Below are 23,153 nucleotides of genomic sequence, written 5' to 3' on the forward strand. Positions count from 1 at the left end.
TTCTATATACTAGCAATTAATACATGGAAATTGAAAATAAAATACAATACTCCTCTGGTTTGAATATCCCCAACAAAACTCATTTGGAAACTTGGTCCCCGGTGTGGCCATATTGAGAGGTGGAGCCTTTAAGAGGTCACTGGATCATGAGAGTTCTGCTGTCATGAATGAATCAATCCATGCACAGATTAATGGACTGTGTTACCATGGGAACAGAAATGATGGTTTTATAGGAAGAAGAGAGACCTGAGCAAACAGTATACTCAGCGCTCTCACAATGATGTGCCACATTGCTTCAGGATGCCGCAGTGTCCACCAAGAAACCCTTAACAGCATTGACCAAAAAGGTCAAAAAATGTCTAATTTTAGTAAGGAGACCTTTGTTTCTTTCTTTTTTTTTTTTTTTTGAGAGGGAGTCTCGCTCTGTCGCCCAGGCTGGGATGCAGTGGCCGGATCTCAGCTCACTGCAAGCTCCGCCTCCCGGGTTTACGCCATTCTCCTGCCTCAGCCTCCCGAGTAGCTGGGACTACAGGCGCCCGCCACCTCGCCCAGCTAGTTATTTTTTGTATTTTTTAGTTGAGATGGGGTTTCACCTTGTTAGCCAGGATGGTCTCGTGACCTCGTGATCCGCCCGTCTCGGCCTCCCAAAGTGCTGGGATTACAGGCTTGAGCCACCGCGCCCGGCCAGGAGACCTTTGTTTCTTACAAAGGGTCGCAGCCTGCAGGCTAGCCATCTGGCAGGGTGGGAAGCATGGTCTCTACCAGAAGCAACACAGGTAGTTCAGAGGAGGAAAGCTGCCGCAGGAATTTATGCTGAATAGCAGTATGTTGAATATTAAGTAAACATACTCAACAGGTTATGGGAGAGTCATGCCTGTGTGTGATAAGCAAACATACATGTTCCTAGTTTATCTACCAGAACAAAATAAAACTCTCATTTTCTATATTTACTCTTAAGAGGAAACTCACGAACATTAATCTTTTCAAATTATATCAATATTCCAAGAACATCATGAAGGAGGTTTTATCTTTACTCTCCACTTTTTTTTTTGAGACAGAGTTTTGCTCTTGTTGCCCAGGCTGGAGTGCGGTGGCGCAATCTCAGCTCACTGCAGCCCCTGCCTCCTGGGTTCAAGCCATTCTCCTGCCTCAGCCTGCCAAGTAGCTGGGATTTACAGGCGTGCGCCACCACATCTGGCTAATGTTTTTGTATTTTTAGTAGAGATGGGGTTTCACCATGTTGGCCAGTTTGGTCTCGAACTCCTGACCTGAAGTAATCTACCTGCCTCAGCCTCCCAAACTGCTGGCATTACAGGCGTGAGCCACCATGCCTGGCCAAATTTAAAAAAAAAATTTTTTTTTTTTTGAGACTGAGATTCGCTCTTGGTGCCCACGCTGGAGTGTAATGGCATGATCTCAGCTCACTGCAACCTCCACCTCCCAGGTTCAAGCAATTCTCCTGCCTCAGCCTCCCAAATAGCTGGGACTACAGGCATGCACCACTAAGCCCAGCTAATTTTGTATTTTTAGTAGAGAAGGGGTTTCACCATGCTGGCCAGGCTGGTTTCTCCTGACCTCGGGTGATCTGCTTGCCTTGGCCTCCCAAAGTGCTAGGATTACAGGTGTGAGCCACCGTGCCTGGCCTAACTTTTATTTCCCATATTCTTTTTTTTTTTTTTTTTTTTTTTGAGACGGAGTCTTGCTCTGTAGCCCGGGCTGGAGTGCAGTGGCCGGATCTCAGCTCACTGCAAGCTCCGCCTCCCGGGTTTACGCCATTCTCCTGCCTCAGCCTCCCGAGTAGCTGGGACTACAGGCGCCCGCCACCTCGCCCGGCTAGTTTTTTTGTATTTTTAGTAGAGACGGGGTTTCACGGTGTTAGCCAGGATGGTCTCGATCTCCTGACCTCGTGATCCGCCCGTCTCGGCCTCCCAAAGTGCTGGGATTACAGGCTTGAGCCACCGCGCCCGGCCTCCCATATTCTTACTATGTATTTTCACTTCATGGAAAACAAGATGCATAGCATAGGTCTTACTTGGCATACAAGAAACTGATGTGGAAATATAATAATATGGTGCATATGCATCAATGGCAATGCAGATTTTGGGGTGTAAGAATGTGAAATTAACTTTCGGTAAGATTTTCATTATACCCCCAAAAGTATCCTAAGCCACAGTGTGGGGCACATAATTCAAGCACAAAATGTGGTTATAGGTTTCCAAAACTGTGTTATTTGATTTCACCATGAAAAAAATTGTTCTTGATCCTTTAAGAGCCTAGTGGTGCATTGTTATGATGTTATGAAGTATCCTACTGAGACAGGATAAAACTATGTTGGCAGAAAGAATGTGATTCATTCATAGAGAAAAACTATTCTATTAGTTAAAACATTATATCTATGATACATTCTGAATAAAACATTAGCAAAGTGTGCTTTAAGCAGATAATGTGAGTTCTACTAAAGAATATGTTACTCTACTTCTGTTGATTAAACTCTTCACTCTGACTACTCTCTCTTCACTTTCTTTCTTTTTTAGATGGAGTTTTGTTCTTGTTGCCCAGGCTGGAGTGCAATGGCATGATCTTGGCTCACCACAACCTCCGCCTCCCGGGTTCAAGCGATTCTCCTGCCTCAGCCTCCCAAGTAGCTGGGATTACAGGCACCTACCAACATGCCCAGCTAATTTTGTATTTTTAGTAGAGATGGAGTTTCTCCATGTTGGTCAGGCTGGTCTCAAACTCCCGACCTCAGGTGATCCACCTGCCTCAGCCTCCCAAAGTGCTGGGATTACAAGTGTGAGCCACTGCGCCTGGCCTCTCTCTTCAATTTCAAAAACAAGATCAATTTTTCATCACTCTTTGCTAAACAACAGGTATTGCTCTTTAATGGATAAGGGGGCGACCTTTTCCCCTGCAGTATTTCTACCACACAATCAGTGTCTAATTACCTATTACTCTCCTCCCACAAAAATCCCAATGTCCTAGGGTCTTGGCCTGCTCCATTTCATGTTCAGTTGATAGACCATTTCTTTCTTCTAAGCCACAGTACTCTCCTGGCAGGAGAAAGGCACCCTGAACATTATCAGAATGGTGAGTGACATCATGGTTTTACATTGTTTTTTGCCACTCCCAAATGCTAATTCCGACAATACTTGATTTTAAAAGCAAAGTCCTCCTTCTTCACAAATTGGATAGAAATAATCCTTCACCTAATTAATGATCTTCACCCAATCGATGATCCTTCCATCCCAATGATCTTTCCAAGAAACCACCATGGAAGGTGTGTAAGGATGCACAATAACAGATTTCAAAGTTCACATTGAAACTCAACAGTAGGCTTTCCAAAAAACCTTAAATAACTCAATAAAACATTTCATAAGGTGAAGGTAACTGACTGCCTACAAATATCCTGCAATCTTTTCATATATGAGTTAAAAAATATAATTTTTAGCATATTTGGACTGGTGAGTATTCTACAGTGTATAATATCAAAGGCAAACAGGGAAACCAGAGACTGTTATTCCTCATAGGAATTCTCACTTACCGTCAGTCACTGGGTAATGGCCTAAGGATGCATATTACATTTGTTTGGTTTCATCAAAGATATAAATTTTGATGCCTAGTAACCTGCGAGGCCTGGATAAACCCTCTGCCACATGTTTACATGATGTCTCTTGCTTACGGCCTCTCGTATCTATTAATGCTTCAACCCATGAGGGATTAGCCACTGTCACTGCATTTGTAAGGATTCTGTCAAGAATGAATTAATTGATGTGAAAAGAGTGAATTGTACCTAATGACCTCACCACGCTCATTTGTAAGGTTTCTCTCCGGTATGCATTCTGTGATGACTTGCAAGATTTGAACTCTGCCTGAAGACCTTGCCACACTCATTACATTTGTAACGTTTTTCTCCAGTGTGGATTGCCATATGGGTAGTTAGACTTGACCTTACCCTAAAGGCTTTCCCACACTCTGTACACCTGTAAGGTTTCTCTCCAGTATGAATTCTTCGGTGATTTGCCAGGTGCGCATTTTGAGTAAAGACCTTGCCACATTCGTTACATTTGTAAGGTTTTTTCCCAGTATGGATTGCCTGATGGGTGGTTAGGCTTGAACGAACACTGAAGGCTTTCCCACACTCATTGCATCGGTAAGGTTTCTCTCCGGTGTGAGTCCTTTGATGATTTGCAAGGTGTGAATTTTGAGTGAAGACCTTGCCACATTCATTACATTTGTAAGGCTTCTCTCCAGTGTGGATGACCTTATGGGTAGTTAGGTTTGAATGCATACTAAAGGCTTTGCCACACTCATTACACTTGTAAGGTTTCTCTCCCGTATGAATTCGCCGATGAGTTGCAAGGTATGAATTGTGCCTAAAAACCTTGCCGCATTCATGACATTTGTAAGGTTTCTCTCCAGTATGTATTGCCTGATGAAAAGTTAGGCTTGAACGATCACTAAAGGCTCTGCCACAGTCATTACACTTGTAAGGTTTTTCTCCAGTATGAACTCTCCAGTGCCTTGCAAGTTGTGACGTTTGAGCGAAGACTTTCCCACATTCATTACACTTGTAAGGTTTCTCTCCGGAATGAATTCCCCGATGACTTCTAAGGTGTGATTTTTGAGTGAAGCTCTTGCCACATTCAATACATTTGTAAGGCTTCTCTCCAGAGTGGATTGCCTGATGGGTAGTCAGACTTGAACGAACACTGAAGGCTTTCCCACACTCATTACACTTGTAAGGTTTCTCGCCAGTATGAATTCTTCGATGATTTGCAAGTTGTGAATTTTGAGTGAAAACCTTGCTGCATTCATTGCATTTGAAAGGTTTTGTTCCAGTATGGATGACCTGATGGGTAGCTAGGTTTGAATGCATACTAAAGGCTTTGCCACATTCATTACACTTGTAAGGTTTCTCACCAGTATGAACCCTCCGATGCCTTCCGAGGTACGAATTGTACCTAAAGACTTTGCCACATTCATTACATTTGTAAGGTTTTTCTCCAGTGTGGATTGTCTGATGGATTGCTAGGCTTGAACGAACACTAAAGGCTTTGCCGCACTCATTGCACTTGTAAGGTTTCTCTCCAGTGTGAATTCTCCAATGACTAATAAGGTGTGAATTTTGAGTGAAGAGCTTGCCACATTCATTACATTTGAACGGTTTTTCTCCAGTATGAATTAACTGATGGGTAGTTAGGTTTGAATGTCCTCTAAAGGCTTTTCCACACTCATTACACTTGTAAGGTTTCTCTCCAGTATGAATTCGCCGATGAGTTGCAAGGTATGAATTGTGCCTGAAGACCTTGCCACACTCATGACATTTGTAAGGTTTCTCTCCAGTATGGATGACCTGATGAATAGTTAGATTTGAACGAACGGTAAAGGTTTTGCCACACTCACTGCATTTGTAAGGCTTCTCTCCACTATGAATTCTCCTATGACTCGTAAGGTTTGAATTCTGAGTGAATGCCTTGCCACATTCATTACACTTGTAAGGTTTTCCACAACTGTTTGCTTTTCGTCTTTGTGTGAGTAATGAAAAATGGTTAAGTTCATGATATTTTTTAGACCTGTGGGTTTGGACACTAGAAGGAATTTGTTGAAGTGGTGATACTGAGGAACCATTGTTCATAGACTTCTCAACTTGCTTACATTCATACATTTTCCCTTCACCTTGAAATAGCTGCAGTTCAGGCAGATGCGAATGAAAGCTTACTCCCAGCTGATTGTTAATAAGCTTGTTTTCTACGTCTCTTTTGTCGTGCTGATCTCTTTTACGTTCTTTCTGGGTCATAAGCACTCCCTTGTAATTTCCTGTGTCATCTCTCCATTGACACTCAAAGTCATGCATATTTTTCTGAAGTTCCTTGAAGGAAAAGTCTTCAATGTCAGGGCTTTCGTGTCTTTCCAACATCACTGTGTGGAATACTGCTTCTGTACTGCTCTTCTCTTCTGGTAGCAAATCCTTGGTTGTACATTTAGGAGGGATATCTATAAGACATAAAGAACCACACATTTCCAATTAATTACAGTAAATAAGTATTTTACATTGAAAACATATTCCACCAAAAGTAATACTTATATTGAACAGACTTCGGAACTTCAGAACCGTGAATTTCAATTTTTAGGAACAAAAATGTAGTTTTTTTTTTTTTTTTGAGACAGAGTCTTGCTCTGTCACCCAGGCTGGAGTGCAGTGGTGCGATCTTGGCTCACTGCAAGCTCTGCCTCCCGGGTTCACGCCATTCTCCCGCCTCAGCCTCCTGAGTAGCTGGGACTACAGGCGCCCACCACCATACCCGGCTAGTTTTGTTTTTGTACTTTTAGTAGAGACAGGGTTTCACCATGTTAGCCAGGATGGTCTCGATCTCCTGACCTCGTGAGCCACCTGCCTCGGCCTCCCAAAGTGATGGAATTACAGGCATGAGTCACCACCCCCAGCCAAAAGTAGTATTTTTTAACAAATAAAATGCAGTTATATGTAATTCAAATATTTGGGAAGGGCTGGGTGTTGTGGCTCATGCCTGTAATCCCAATGCTTTCGGAGCCTAAGGTGGGAGGATCACAGGAGGCCACGAGTTTGAGACCAGCCTGGGCAACATAGCAAGACCCCATCTCTACAAAAACAAAATAATTTAAAAATTAGGCCAGGCGCGGTGACTCATGCCTGTAATCCCAGCACTTTGGGAGGCTGAGGAGGGTGGATCATGAGATCAGGAGATTGAGACCAGCTTGGCAAACATAGTGAAACCCCATCTCTACTAAAAATACAAGAATCAGTCAGGCGTGGTGGCATGCACCTGTAGTCTCAGGTTCTCAGGAGGCTGAGGCAGAATCGCTTGAACCTGGGAGGTGGAGGTTGCAGTGAGCCGAGATTGTGCCACTACACTCCAACAGGGGTGACAAAGCGAGACTCCATCAAAAAAAAAAAAAAAAAAAAAAAAATCAGTATGGCATGCTGGTATGTGCCTGAAGTTCTGGATACTCAAGAGGCCGAGGCTGCCGGGCACAGTGGCTCATGCTTGTAATCCCAACAATTTGGGAGGCCGAGGCAAGTGGATCACCTTAGGTCAGGAGTTCGAGACCAGCCTGGTCAACATGGCAAAACTCTTGTCTCTGCTAAAAATATAAACAATTGGCTGGGCATGGTAGTGGGCACCTGTAATCTCAGCAACTTGGGAAGCTGAGGAGGAGAATTGCTTGAACTCAGGAGGTGGAGGTTGCGGTGAGCTGAGATTGCACCATTGCACTCCAGCCTGGGCAATAAGACCAAAACTCCGTCTCATCCAAAAAAAAAAAAAAAAAAGGGCTGAGGCATGAGGATTGTCTTAGCCCAAGAGTTCAAGGTTACAGTGAGCTATGATTGTACCACTGCACTACAGCCTTAGAGCCACTAAGATGTCTTAAAAAATAAAAAAATAAATCGGGGTAGCCTAGCTTCAAACTACCTACGACCAAAACACTCACATGATGCAATCCTATGTTAGCCATCAAAGGATTATTTCTCCACCATGACCTCACAGCACAAACCAATTGGCCAAAAACATATGGCTAGCTCAGTTGAAGAAAAATAAGTTATACACATTTAAAGCATACTCATTATGTACAGATACATGTTAAAGTACAACATAATATATTATAATGGCTCACAGGAAACATAATTAAGAAGCAGGAATTCTGAACTGCAAAACCATAACAGCACTAGGAAAATGAATATTCAATAAAACTATGTCAGAAAAAAAGGTCTTGAAATACCTATTATATAACTATATCCACACAGAGCAGGCATTTTGCAACATTAGTAAGTGGTACATGACAGTTATATTTCTTTGGGGTTTTTTTTGTTTTTTTTTAGACAAAGTCTTGCTCTATTCCCCAGGCTGGAGTGTAGTGGCACGATCTCGGCTCACTGCAACCCCCGCCTCCAGGGTTCAAGCGACTCTCCTGCCTCAGCCTCCCGAATAGCTGGGACTGCAGGCGTGTGCCATTACACCTGGATAATTTTTGTATTTTTAGTAGAGACGGGATTTCACCATGTTGGTCAGGCTGGTCTTCAACTCCTGACCTCACTATCTGCCTGCCTCGGCCTCCCAAAGTGCTGGGATTACAGGCATAAGCCTCCGCGCCTAGCCTGACAGTTACATTTCATAATACATGCTGAAAACCATAATGTGTTAATTTTATTAAAATCAACTAGTAAGATATTCTAGCAGCCCATGATAAAATGAATTGAGAGGAGTAACTGCATATATAAAATGTTCTTGTTTAAGGCCATGTGTGGAAACTTAAAAAAAAAAAAAAAATTATTGGCCAGGCGTGGTAGCTCACGCCTGTAATCCCAGCACTTTGGGAGGCTGCAGCAGGTGGATCACCTGAGGTCGGGAGTTCAAGACCAGCCTGACCAATGTGGAGAAACCCCATCTCTACTAAAAATACAAAATTAACCAGGCATGATGGCACATGCCTGTAATCCCAGCTACTTGGGAGGCTGAAGCAGGAGAATCTCTTGAATCCAGGAGGCAGAGGTTGTGGTGAGCTGACATCCCACCATTGCACTCTAGCCTGGGCAACAAGAGTGAAACTTTGTCTCCAAAAAAAAAAAAAAAAAAATTATTGTCTGTGGGATAATAAACAATTTTCTCTTAAGAAAAAGAAAGATTTTTATTTCAGAACCAGCACAGATAACAAGAACTGGAATATGATTTTTTAAAAAAATTCTATATTGACAAATTATATATATTTACAGGAAACAAACTGATATTCTGTTATAGGTATACAATGTGGACTGATGGAAACAAGCTTATTACCATATAAGTCATCTCAAAAACCTATCATTTACTCCTAATGTTTTCACCCAGTGACCGACATCTCCCTATTCCCTCCAGTCCTCAACCTGTGGTAACCCACACACTACTCTTTGCTGCTATTAGTTTTATTGGTTTAGATTCCAAATATAAGTGAGGACATGTAGTACATGTACTTCTGTGCTAAAGCCTGGAAAAACAGAATATGCACCCCATGTAAGACTAAGAATCAATGAGAGAATGATTTTGTTAGGTGTCTTTACAGTTATGCTGAGAACAATCTCAGAAGATAGAACCCACTCGCTTATCACACACCCCCATGAAGAACGGCAAAAGCAGAATGGAAGAAATGGCTGAGGGAACTCGACAGGCAGAGACGGCTGGAGTCTCTTCCATGAGGTTCGGGGCAGCAGATGCCAAGGAGCAGCAGCCAATGGCAGGTCTCCACGCACAGGAAATGGGGTGGAACATAAATAAGTCTAAATGTTAGGACTAAGCACTATGGAGGCTTCACCTCTGACTCATATGGACTAAGAACTGAGCACCATATGGAATTCAACACAGAGGGCGAGACCAAGAAAGCAAGCAGTCTCTTCAAAAGGAACCACAGAGTTCAAATGACAGGGTGTTGTCCATCATGATCAAGACTTTGCCTCTGTCTCTGAGGCAACTTATCTCCCCAAAGAACTGTCTCACTTGCAGAGTTTCCCACACTTTTTTATTTATTTATTTTGAGACGGAGTTCCGCTCTGCCACCCAGGCTGTAGTGCAGTAGCATCATCTTGACTCACTGCAACCTCTGCCTCCCGGGTTCAAGCAATTCTCTTGCCTCAGCCTCCTGAGTAGCTGGGACTACAGGCGTGCGCCACCATGCCCAGCTAATTTTTTTGTATTTTTAGTAGAGATGGGGTTTCACAATATTGGTCAGGCTGGTCTTGAACTCCTGAACTCAAGTGATCTGCTCGCCTTGGCCTCCCAAAGTGTTGAGATTACAGGCATGAGCAACTGTGCCCAGCCTCCCACACCCTAAGGAGTGGCCTTCTCTCTTTTTTTTTTTTTTTTTTTTTTTTTTGAGACGGAGTCTCGCTCTGTCGCCCAGGCTGGAGTGCAGTGGCGCGATCTCGGCTCACTGCAAGCTCCGCCTCCCGGGTTCCCGCCATTCTCCTGCCTCAGCCTCCCGAGTAGCTGGGACTACAGGCGCCCACAACCGCGCCCGGCTAATTTTTTGTATTTTTAGTAGAGACGGGGTTTCACCGTGGTCTCGATCTCCTGACCTTGTGATCCGCCCGCCTCGGCCTCCCAAAGTGCTGGGATTACAGGCGTGAGCCACCGCGCCCGGCTGAGTGGCCTTCTCTCTGCCCATCTGAGCTCTTACCTGTGATCACACGTTTGACACATTCCCGCATTCTTGGTTTTCTTGCTATTTTCACACAGTTCTTCACAGTCCAGGGCTCTTTCCCTTCCTCCAACATGGAGATAATATTCATATCAAAATGACACAGTCCTGTTTATAAAAAGAAAGGATCACAATGTGCTGGGGCTTTTTCAGAATCCCAGCCCTATGTTTACATGAGAGGACATTACAGGTGGATCTAAGAAAACGTCAAAAATTCATCCACCGGGCCGGGCGCGGTGGCTCACGCCTGTAATCCCAGCACTTTGGGAGGTCGAGGCGGGCGGATCACAAGGTCAGGAGATCGAGATCATCCTTGCTACCACGGTGAAACCCTGTCTCTACTAAAAACACAAAAAATTAGCCGGGCGAGGTGGCAGCGCCTGTAGTCCCAGCTACTCGGGAGGCTGAGGCAGGAGAATGGCGTGAACCCGGGAGGCAGAGCTTGCAGTGAGCCGAGATCGTACCACTGCACTCCAGCCTGGGCGACAGAGCAAGACTCCGTCTCAAAAAAAAAAAAAAAAGAACAGATCTTGACTTCTGGAAGAAAGTCATTCTCACCCAGAGAAACCAGGTTCCAGTAGTTCTCCAACATCACATCCCTGTATAGAGTCCTCTGAGCAGGGTCCAGGCATTTCCACTCCTCCTGAGAGAATTCTATGGCCACATCCCTAAATGTCAACCGTACCTAAAATGAAAAACACATTTCACCAAGTGGCTAAAGGGAGAGTTCAAAACTTCACATAAAAGGAGAAGAGGAGAAAACTGTGAGAATAGGTCAAATTGAAGTGGGTGAGCTGACAGATCCAGATTGTGACAATGTGACATACAGATTTGGTCTTCATCCCCCTCTCCTGACATAAGAGGTCTCTTGAAATCTGTGGAGTGATAAGTGTCTTTTTGTACATTAATGGGATAATTGGTGGCTGGAGCACCTAGGTAGCTTCAGGATGGAGAGCGGTCACTGGAACTAAGGCTCGGAGGGTGGTCACTGGAAAGACTGAGGCTCGGTTAGACTAAGCCTCTGTCCTCTCGGGAGGGCAGAGGGAATGAAGGTTCAGTTGATCACCAATGCTAATGATGGGAGCAATGCCTCCATAACGGGGCCTCCATGAAAACTCAAAAGACAGAATACATCCCAGCTCCTCACTCCTCTCCCAGACCTCAGCTAATAGATCACTTCCATCTAGATGTTCATCTGTGTGCTTTGTAGTATCTTCTCTTATAAATGGGTAAGTATAAGTAAAGTGTGTCCCTGTGTTCTGTGAGCCACTCAAGCAAACTAATCAATTCCAAGGAGGCGGTCACCGGAATTCACAATTCACAGTTGGTCATTGAGAAGCACAGGCCACAACCTGTGTTTGCGACTGGCATGAAAGTGTGTGTGCTGTTGTGGGACTGAACCCTCAGCCTATGGGAGCTGACCCTATATCCAGATAGACAGTGTCAGAATGGAATCGAATATGAGAACACCCATGTGGGGTCTGTTGCAGAACTGTTTATTTCATGTGTAGAGGAAAACCCAATACCTCCAAGATCACAGAAGTATTCATATTATGGAAGCAAAGTAGGAGAAACTGAGTCTGTTTTTCCCATATTTCCCTATACATTAAGGACTTTTGAGCAAGTTATGTCTCCCTAATTCTGTTTGATTATTCTTTTACCTAAGAGGTTGTGATATCCTCTATATTAGTGTCCATTTCTCAGTTTTATGGGCAATAAGTATACAAATAAAAAACTGAAAACAGGTTATCTCTATGGAAGTGTTAGATATGTTTGACATACTGAGTGATAGTCAATATCTACATGAACTAAAGCACAACTGATACCTTAAGAAATGATAATGCGGCTGGGCGTGGTGGCTCACGCCTGTAATCTAGCACTTTGAAAGGCCGAGGCGGGTGGATCGCTTGAGGTCAGGAGTTCAAGACCAGCCTGGCCAACATGGTGAAACCCCGTCTCTACTAAAAATACAAAAATTAGCCAGGCATGGTGGCAGGTGCCTGTAATCCAAGCTATTCAGGAGGCTAAGGCAGGAGAATCACTTAAACCCAGGAGCTGGAAGTTGCAGTGAGCCGAGATCACGCCACTGCACTCCAGCCTGGGCGAAAGAGTGAGACTCCATCTCAAAAAAAAAAAAAAAAAAAAGAAAACTGTACTGAAGTGATGCTGTCTATAAGACAGAGGAGTAGGAAGTCCCAACCACTACCCATGGAGACACAGATTTCATAACACTACATGGACTAAATTGCCTTTGTGGGAAATCTGGCAACCACATCAGAGGTTAGAACTCTTTTGAAACACCTACTCACCTGAGGCCCTGCCCTGGCATGATGCAGTATCCCTGTGAGAAAACCACACTTCCATTTTCTCCTGGGGAGAGAAAGTACGGGAATATCCATCTAACATTCGGACTTCTTTTTTTCTCTTTTTTCCTGTAATACCACACAAGGCTCATAACGTTCTGACTTTTCAGGGCACTGCTAAGGGACAAGTTTCTGTCTTGCCTGAATACAAACACTGAAGTAACAGGACCCCAGGTAAGGAAGCTACTGAGAACAAAGCCATCCATCATAAACCAGAGCTTGTAGTAACGTAGGCAGACACTAGGTGGCGGTGCAGCCCCCAGCTTACTAGAACACCAGCGAAGCAAAGCTGCTGCGGAACAGCCGGCAGACAACAGAGGCTTTCCCGCACACAAACCGGCACAACTGCTTTAGTTAAGTTACAAGCAAAAAGTCCCTAGAAAAGGCGTGAGGGATCTCCAGAGCCTCTAGTCAGGATGACTGTAGCATGTCTTCCCTGAAGGAAGCCAGAATAAAAAACTAGAAGTGGCTGATTAGTGAAAAGCTCAGGTCCCAACAGGAGGTAACAAGATATCAAAAGAGGCCGGGCGCGGTGGCTCACGCCTGTAATCCCAGCACTTTGGGAGGCCGAGACGGGTGGATCACGAGGTCAGGAGATCGAGACCATCCTGGCGAACACAGTGAAACCCCGTCTCTACTAAAACTACAAAAAAAAACTAGCCGGGCGAGGTGGTGGGCGCCTGTAGTCCCAGCTACTTGGGAGGCTGAGGCAGGAGAATGGCGGGAACCCGGGAGGCGGAGCTTGCAGTGAGCTGAGATCCGGCCACTGCACTCCAGCCTGGGCGACAGAGCGAGACTCTGTCTCAAAAAAAAAAAAAAAAAAAAAAAAAAAAGAAAAGAAAAAAGGAGAAAATGAGGCTAGGCACAGTGGTTGATGTCCCTTCTCCCAGAACCTTGGGATGCTGAGGGAGGAGGGTCGCTTGAGGCCAGGAGTTCAAGACCAGTCTGGGCAACATAGGGAGACTGTCGTTTCTACAAAAAATGGGCCAGGCGTGGTGGCTCATGCCTGTAATCCCAGCACTTTGGGAGGCCGAGGCAGGTGGATCACCTGAGGTCAGGAGTTCAAGACCAGCCTGGCCAACATGATGAAACCTCGTCTCTACAAAAATACAAAAACTTAGCTGGGCATGGTGGCGGGCGCCTGTAATCCCAGCTAATTGGGAGGCTGAGGCAGGAGAATCGCTTGGACCCAGCAGATGGAGGTTGCAATGAGCTGAGATCGCACCATTACACTCCAGCCTGGGCAACAAGAGTTGCCATATCGGGAAAAAAAAAATACACAAAATTAGCTGGGTGTAGTGGCAGGAGCCTGTAGTCCCAGCTACTCAGGAGGCTGAGGTAGGAGGATCATTTGAGCCTAGGAGGTTGAAGGTGCAGTAAGCTATGATCACACCACTGTACTCCAGCCTGGGCTACAAAGTGAGACCCTGTCTCTAAAAAAATAAAAAATAAAAGGAGAAAATGAAATAGAAGAATGATGAAGATAGTCAGGCATGGTGATGTGTGCCTGTAATCCCAGCTACTCAGGAGGCTGAGGCAGAAGAATCAGTTGAACTCGGGAGGCAGAGGTTGCAGTGAGCCAAGATCACACCACTGCACTCCAGCCTGGGCAACAAGAGTGAAACTCCGTCTCAAAAAAACAAACAAACAAACAAAAAAGGTCTGCCTTGGCCTCCCAAAGTTCTGGGATTACAGGTGTGAGCCACCGCGCCCAGCCCAATCAGCAGCACTCTTAAACGCCAGTAACGTTCAAGCTGAGAAACACATCATCAAGAATGCAATCCTATTAAAAATAGCCACACACCCCCAAAAATGCCTAGAAATATGTCTAACCAAGGTGGTGAACTATCTCTATGAACTACAAAATACCAGTGAAAGAAATCAGAGACAACACAAACAAATGGAAAAGCATTTCATGCTCATGGGTTGAAAGAATCAATATCATTGATATGTCCAAACTGCCCAAAGCAATCTATACATTCAACAGTATTTCCTATTAAATGATCAACATAACTTTTCACAGAATTAGAAAAACCTTCTAAAATGTATATGAAAGCAAAAAAAGAGCTCAAAGAGCCAAGACAGTCCTAAGCAAAAGGAATAAAGCTGGATGCGTCACACTACCTGACTTCAAACTATATTGCAAGGCTACAGTAAACAAAATAGCATGGTACTGGTACAGAAACAGACACATATACCAATGGAATAGAACAGAGACCCCTAAAATAAAGGCCCACACCTCCAACCAATTGATCTTCAGCAAAATCAACAAAAATAAACAATGAGGAAAGGATACCCTATTCAATAAGTGGTGCTGGGAAAACTGGCTAAACATCTGCAGAAGAATGAAACTGGACCCCTATCTCTCACCATATAAAAAAATTAACTTGAGATGGATTAAATAATATAAGACCTCCAACTATAAAAATTCTAGAAGACTTTGGCCTAAGCAAGGAATTCATGAAGACCTCAATAGTAAATGCAGCAAAATGAAAAACAGACAAGTGGAACTTAATTAAAGAGCTTGTTACAGAAAAACAAACTATCAACAAAATAAACAATCTACAGAATGGGAGAAAATACTTGCAAACTACGCATCTGACAAATGACTAATATCCAGAATCTATAAGAAACATAAGCAAATCAACAAGAAGAAAACAAATTACCCTACTAAAAAGTGACAAAATAACATAAACAGACACTTCTCAAAAGAAGTCGTACTATTGGCCAACAAGCATATGAAAAAATGCTCAACACCTTGATCATCAGAGAATGCAAATCAAAACCATAATGAGACACCATTTCATACCAGGCATAATAGCTATTATTAAAAAGTCAAAAAAATAACAAATATTGACAAGGCTTCAGAGAAAAGGAAACACTTATACACTCATACACTTACGGGAATGCAAATTTGTTCAGACCATGTGGAAAGCAGTTCGGAGATTTCTCAAAGACTGAAAACAGAATTACAATTCAAACCAGCAATCCCATTACTGGATATGTACCCGAAGGAAAATAGATTGTTCTCTCAAAAAGACACCTGTATTCATATGTATATTGCAGCACCATTTACAATAGCAAAGACATGGAATCAACCTAGGTGACCATCAACAGTGGATCAGATAAAGAAAATATAGTAGACATATACCCTATGGAATATTATACAGCCATAAAAAAACAAAATCATGTCCTTTGCAACAACATGGATGCAACTGGAGGCCATTATCCCTAGCGAATTAATGCACAAATAGAAAAATACCGCACATTCTCACGATGGAAGCTAAACACTGGGTGCACAAGAACACAAAGATGAGAACAACAGACACTGAGGACTCCAAAAAGGAACAGGAAGGAAGAGGGGAAGGACTGAAAAACTATCTATCGGGTACTATGTTCACTACTTGGGTGATGGGATCTTCGGAAGACTAAACCTCAACATCACTAAATATGCCCACGTAAGAAATCTCATGTGTACCCCCTGAATCTAAATAGTATAAAATGAATCAAATAAAGTACGTACCAATGTACACACATTCAAATTCATAAGACACATTCTGTGGAAAAATCAAATTGTTTTTCCTACTATAATCTCAGAAAATGCTTCTAAAATCAGATGTGCCAGGTACAGTGGCTCACGCCTATAATCCCAGCACTTTAGGAGGCCAAGGCAGGAGTACTGCGTGAGCTCAGGAAACCAGCCTGGAACATGGAATGAAACCTCATCTCTACAAAAAAATCAAGCTGGGCATGGTGGTGCATGCCTGTAGTCTCAGTTACTCCAGAGGCTAAGGTGGGAGGATCCCTTGAGCCCCAGAGATCGAGGCTGCAGTGAGCTGTGATCCCACCACTGAACTCCAGCCTGGACAACACAGTGAGACCCTGTCTCAAAACAATAAACAAACAAACAAATAAATATATAAACAGATGTATAGTTTCCCCCCATACCAGCAAGCAATCAATTGTGCAGCAGGCACCGCCTGGGTGTCCTCCAACCCCAGTTCAGTTTCAACACCATCGACCTGGAGATAGTGTCAAATCCCACAGGTTGAGGGTTCAGTCCCACTTTGGGTGCCAATAGCAAGCCCCAGGTTGTTTTTCCTATGCTTTTGACAGACTATTAATCAGGGTTCCTGTAATTCCCTCATTGGGTTCAATTAATTTGCTAGACCTCACAGACCTCAGGGAGACACTTTATGTACATTTACCCATTTATTATAAAGGATATTACAACAAATGTATATGAAGAGATGCAGACAGTGAGGTACGGGAAAAGGGGCTGGGACTTCCATGCCCTCCCTGGGCATGCTACCCTCAGGAATCTCCGCATGCTCACCTATCCTGCAGCTCTCTCTGAACCGTGTGCTTTTGGGTTTTCATAGAAATTTCATGAAATAGGCATGATTAAACCATTGGCCACTGGTGATCAACCTTCATCGCCTCTCCCTCTCCCTGGCAGCTGAGGAGTGGAGTTTAAAGCCCCCATCTTCCAATCTTGCCGTGGATATTCTGGTGACCCGCGCCCTATCCTGAAGCCTGGTGGGGGCTGCCAGCTATCAGTCAATACATCAGCATGCAAAAGGCAACACTTTGGAAACTCTACAGATTTTAGGAGCTGTATATGCCAGGAACTGGGTCAAAGACAAAGGCCATGTGAACAACCCACCAGTAGATAAAGATAAAGCATATCATTTCATTTCGTAAGGCCCTCCAAAACAAGATAAACCAAACAAATAATTGAGAAAGGGGTAAGCAAAGAAAGATTACTTTTACAACAGAATAATGTGTAATTGAAAGGAACACAACAGTGCGTATATAAAGAATTAAACCAAGCCGGGCACGATGGCTCATGCCCGTAATCCCAGCACTTTAGGAGGCACAGTCAGGAGGATGGCTTGGGCCCAGGAGTTCAAGACCAGCCTGGACAACATAGTGAGAACCTGTCTCTACAAAAAACAAAAACATAAAAAATTAGCTGGGTGTGGCAGCACACAACTGTAGTTCCAGCTACTTAGGAGACTGAGGTGGGACAACTGCTTGGGCCAAGGAGGTCAAGGCTACAGTGAGTCACGACTGTACTATAACCGAGTACCCTCATTTTTCCAAGAAAAAGGGGGTGAGTTATTATTTTTTTCTCTTATTTTCTCTTTTCTCCATTTTCCCCCGTTCCCTACTTCCTACTTAGCCCTTTAGAAATACACTTATAACCTTTTACCTCCCCTTCACCAAACATTCTCTACAGGGCAAGTTCATCTATGTGCTTGGAGCTCCAGAGGGGAATCTCACCTGCCAGGCCTCGAGACAGCAATCAGTCTACAACCCACAGTGCTGCTACAACACTCTCTCCCACCCGGAGAGTTTCAGCCACTTTTACAACCTAGTTCTGGTTGCCAGCTCAACCCCTCGGTACCTAAGGCACAGAAGCAAGTTAGGGGGACCCCCACCTGCTTGCTTCCTCTCCTGCGTGCCATTCATGCCAAGCCCCCCTTTTTAAAGCACCTGCTTTCTGCTCCAAAAGCAACGCAGTACCTTAAGGCAGGAAGCCTGTACTTCTTCCCCAAAGCTAGCTTTGGAATTAAAAAGTCACCGTCTTTCTACTAGACCTTGCTCTTGTTAACGGAACTCTGCCAGCAGCGAGCAACTGAACCTGCATGTCAGTGGCAGAGCCGCTGTGCTCCAGCCTCGCTCCAGCAACAGAGTGAGACCCCGTCTCAAAAAATGTAATAGAAGTTAAAAAGAAAATAAACTGCAGAATACAAAATAGCTCCTGAATTCCAGGAACAGAAAATGGAGCAAAGTATAAAAATTCATTTCATATATACACATCTACAAAGTAATGCAACCCACTCAGACTCACAAAGAATAAGAAAATGAAAATGCAATGGGGTGCATTATCTCCAGATTTTCGTAATATAAAATGAACACAGTGGCAAGTTTGCTTAATGAGGGGGAAATCTGACGTGGTACTGGTGCGAGAGGCCGCCTCTGCACCTGGGATAGGGATAGAATCTTGCCAGATCTAGCAACACGGGCAATGCACCATCCTAGAAGAGATCACTCTTCCCATGGCCAAGCCCGGAGGAACCCTCCACGATCTGTAGTGAAGTCGGCATGGTCACAGGCAGCCAGGGTAGCACCTTTTTTCTTCTCTTTGAGACAAGGTCTGGTTCTGTCACTCAGGCTGAAGTGCAGTGGTGCTATAATGGCTCACTGCAGCCTCAATCTCTGGGGTTCATGATCCTCCCACCCTGGCCTCCACAAGTGCTGGGATTACAGGTGTGAGCCACCATGCAGCACCCTGTGTGGTATTCTTCATAAAAGTGAGAAAGTTAAAAGATCCACCTGTCTTCATTCCCAGAATGCTCCGACAAGGATGTAGAAAAGTGAGCTCCTGTTTCCTAACACGAAAACATGTCAATGTTCAAAACTTGCAGGTTAACATATCACAACCAAACATTCACTGAGGAATTTGTTGAAATCTCGTAATGATGTCAAAATACACTTCTACAGGACTCGCACTGACCCTTCCCACACAACTGAGAACAGTGGCTTCCCACTGAGATGTGAGGGAGGGTGGAAGGCTGGACAGGAAACGGCATGCTTTCCCTCTTGGCGCATAAATGTATTGTTTCACTATCAAACAAATATATACATGATGCCATGTTTAAAATAAAAGAAACGAAATGTTGACTCATAACCGGTAAAACAAAAATACAGTTCCAGTCTCCCTAACGGCAAGGTTGTTCTGCTCATATACCATTCTCACCTGCAATACCCGACGGACAAAGCTTCTTGTAAGAGCATCACAGTCTCCATGGGATAGAGTTTCTGAGACTAGTTCAATGAATCTTGTTACACATTTATGTTGATGTCATACATTAAACTGGATGATGGAATGAAAGAATCATCTATCTCCAATATCAGCGTCTAAATTTTCCATTCCGTTCCCAGTCTTTACGAGTTTGGAGTCGGAAACACAATGACTCACTTGTTCGGCTTCAAATGCACTAAAAATGAGGCAGGAAAGCTTTCCTCTTAGTGTTCTTATTCTACGCCAGTGAGCAGGTGCTTGTGCACAGTAATACCTGACTTCATGGGCAGCTTCTGTTTTCATGGTTTACACAGAGCTGACAGTGCATCCAGATGTGGCCCCTGAACAATCCCCGCTGCCCAACAGCCCTGACACCACGGGACCCTCACCCCGTCCTCCATCCACGTCTGGGTGTGAGCCCTTCCCAGGACCACGCCCAGTGCCGCCTCTTCCCAAGTTCACGTCACTGGGTCCTGATGAGACGGAATCTAAGCGAGATGAGAGGGACTGAGGGAAGGCATGGGTGAGTGTCAGCAAACGTGTCAGGCAGGACGCTTCAGACTCAGAGAAGATTCGCAATGGCAATACCAGGTATTTCAGGAAGAAATAAAAGAACAATCCACCAGGAATATCACTTTACCTGAGTAAGGGCCATTCCTGACTCCTTTCCTTTCCTCTTCTTCCAGACTTCTTCCTTGGGTAACATAAAAGAATCTTTAGAAGTCAATACTGAATATCCAAAATATGCTGCTTAGGGCTGAGAATCTATACTTCCCCTTCATGTGCCACAATCACACGCACAGAAGATCTCACCCTATGGAAAGATGGTCCTCTGCGCCCCACTGCACTGGGGGAATACAGGCACGAGAAACTCCTACAGGAAGAAGTGAGCTTCTGACCCCTTTCTTCAGAACCTGCTCTCCTCCTGGAGAAGCCCACACATGCTGCAGCAGTGGGGAGCTGGGCTGGACTGAGCTTCCCTTTAGGGCACAGACCCAGCCCTGACCAAACCCCACGCAGAACACAGCCCCCTCACCTCTCTGTGGATCCCAGGCTGAGCTCAGCCTTCAGAAACAAAAGACAGGGATTAGTACTAAGCTGGCTACAGAACAGAGTCAACTTTAAATATTACTCGGCTGGGCTCTAAAACACTGAAATGAAAATATGTCAAGGGGGTACAGGAGATGTTTCTGCAAAACGCCTGGGCACTCTTAACGTGAAGCCAGGGTTGAGCTGCACTGAGGGGGCGAGCCCAGCACAGCCCCACCTTCTGCCTCTGCTCTTCTGCTGGGGACTTGTTCTCACCAGGATCCAGACTGGATATTGAAGGAGCAAAAAGAATCACACCGAACAGGCAACATGGACCAGAGGTGGGGGTGAAGGTGGGGCTGCCATGTCAAATGGGAGGCTGTGGGACATCACAAAGGTTTCCACAGAGAAAGTGATGTCGGAACAAAGTCCTCAGGAAGAAAGGCTGCTTGTCACTTGCAGCTGAGAGGCCAGAGAGTTCCAGGCAGAGGGCCAGCCCACATGGAAGCCTTGAGGCAGGCGCAACCTTGGCTCCAGGAAAAGGAAAGGGGCCTGTGTGGCTACAGCAGAGGGGGCGGGGCGGACACGGGAAGGAGATGACATCCGAGAGGTCCTGAGGGGGCAGATCACACAGGGAGAGGTCTTCAAACATTCTTTCTCCCATACCTCAAAAGAATTTATGAAACCATGTATTTCCTCACCTGTTTTAAGTAAATGCGTAATTTTTTCTTTATTTTACAAAGTAACACACTTACAACATATTATCTTCCATATTTTACACGTGACAAGAAGTTCAGCTGAGCCCCAGGAAGTACAGGGTTGCCCTCAGCTGAGATGTGCAAGACTGCAGGGGGTGGACATGTTTGGAGGAGTTTGGGAAGTCACTTTTTTTTTTTTTTTTGAGACGGAGTCTGGCTCTGTAGCCCAGGCTGGAGTGCAGTGGCCGGATCTCAGCTCACTGCAAGCTCCGCCTCCCGGGTTCACACCATTCTCCTGCCTCAGCCTCCAGAGTAGCTGGGACTACAGGCGCCCACCACCTCGCCTGGCTAGTTTTTTGTATTTTTTAGTAGAGATGGGGTTTCACCGTGTTAGCCAGGATGGTCTCAATCTCCTGACCTCGTGATGCACCCGTCTCGGCCTCCCAAAGTGCTGGGACTACAGGCTTGAGCCACCGCGCCCGGCCGTCACTTTTATTTATTTAATTAATTTATTTATTTATTAATTTTTGAGACGGAGTTTCACTCTTGTTGCCCAGGCTGGAGTGCACTGGCATAATCTCGGCTCACTGCAGCCTCTGCCTCCCGGGTTCAAGCGATTTTCCTGCCTCAGCCTCCCGAGTAGCTGGGATTACAGGCGCCCTCTACTACGCCTGGCTAATTTTTTGTATTTTTAGTAGAGACAGGGTTTTACCATGTTGGCCAGGCTGGTCTTAAACTCTTGGCCTCAGGTGATCTGCCTGCCTCGCCTCCCAAAGTGCTGGGATTACAGGCATGAGCCAGCGCACCCAGCCAGGAATTCACTTTTAGACATATGAAGATGGAGATGCCTGCTGGGATATTCCTGCAGAGTGTTTTGGAGACAACTGGACACAGGATTTTAGACCTCAGAGGGGGGTCTGCAGGGGACATGGAGCCGTGTATTAATAGGTGGGACATAAAGCCATGAGATGAGACAGTAAGGAAAGGCAGTGGGTGTGGAAGGAGACAAGAAGAGGTGTAGGGACTGAGCCATGAGCACTCACACATTCAGAGAACAGAAAGTTCTGGAGACACCAGAAGAGAAGAGGAAAGCAGAAAGTGATGAGAGTGGCAAGAAGATTGAATAGATATGTAAAAGTTAACGGGGTGTCATAAAAGCCAGGACAACAGAAGAGGAAGTGATTGGCTGTGCTACATGCTACCAATAGGAAGAAAAAGATGAGGACAGGACATGAATGACGGCATTTAGGAATGGGGAGGTCACTGATGACTGAAAAAGGAAGAATCGGTGGAATGCTGGATGTGAAAGCTAGATTCAAGCAATAATTCAAAGGTTGAAGCAAGAATTGAAGACAAAGTGGCCGCACATGGCTCACGCTTGTAATCCCAGTACTATTGGAGGCTGAGGTAGAAAGACTACTTGAGCCCAGGAGTTTGAGACCAGCCTGGCCAACACAGCAAGATCCTGTCTCTATATTTTTATTAAAAAAAAAAAAAAGAATTGAAGGCAAAGTAAAACTAGTTTTTAGTATATTATGCTCTTAAATAGAGCATAAATAGGTACTTATTACAGAGGGAAATGTAGTTGAGAGTATTTTTTGTCTTAAAGATGGAAAAGTAGAAGAAAAAAAGGCTTTATTACGCATTGGAGATCTGTTCAGAGAGGAAAAAAATTGTTCATACTACTCTGACACTCAACACAGAACGTTTCACCTCTAGTCACCAAAATGTGTGTCATTTTTCCCCACGATGGCAGGTTCTTCAGCAGACTACCAGGTAGGGAGTCCCAGGTAGGGAGTCCTGCCGTTTTCCTCAATTCTGACACTGTCTACAAAACAGAATCAGACACCACAGCTTGAGAGCTCAGTCGCACAAGGCTGCCCTCACTTCATATGCTGTACGCTCTGACTGACCTGATCGATGTGCTTCCCTAACACTTTGCTTGGGTTTGAATAACTAGCCAGCACAGCTTTTCCATCTGGCTGTTCATCTGTGTCCTTTGCAACATACTTTATAACAAATGAGTAAACCAAGTGTTTTCCTGAGTTC

At 44.7% G+C, this 23,153-nt stretch overlaps 1 protein-coding gene across 19 annotated transcripts in view; it reads right to left on the reverse strand.

Annotated features, from left to right (window-relative positions):
- Positions 1-2,855: 2,855 nt before the first annotated feature.
- ZNF160 (zinc finger protein 160) overlaps positions 2,856-23,153 on the reverse strand; it is a 35,591-nt gene continuing 15,293 nt past the window's right edge. For 7 of the 19 annotated variants that reach the window (XM_077981240.1, XM_077981239.1, XM_077981235.1 and 4 more), the window contains 4 exons: positions 20,018-20,071; positions 10,762-10,888; positions 10,183-10,311; positions 2,856-5,994 (listed from right to left, as the gene is read on the reverse strand). In XM_077981240.1, coding sequence (XP_077837366.1) covers positions 3,809-5,994; positions 10,183-10,311; positions 10,762-10,888; positions 20,018-20,032 — 2,457 coding nt within the window. In that variant the 5' untranslated portion in view covers positions 20,033-20,071 and the 3' untranslated portion in view covers positions 2,856-3,808. Of the gene's footprint in view, positions 5,995-10,182; positions 10,312-10,761; positions 10,889-12,512; positions 13,393-18,908; positions 18,965-19,332; positions 19,574-19,766; positions 19,866-20,017; positions 20,072-23,153 lie in introns of those variants that run through there. The other 12 variants (XM_077981230.1, XM_077981236.1, XM_077981237.1 and 9 more) reach the window with 7 other exon arrangements.

This window comes from Macaca mulatta, chromosome 19 (genome assembly GCF_049350105.2).
Source record: "Macaca mulatta isolate MMU2019108-1 chromosome 19, T2T-MMU8v2.0, whole genome shotgun sequence".
Lineage (NCBI taxonomy): Eukaryota > Metazoa > Chordata > Mammalia > Primates > Cercopithecidae > Macaca > Macaca mulatta.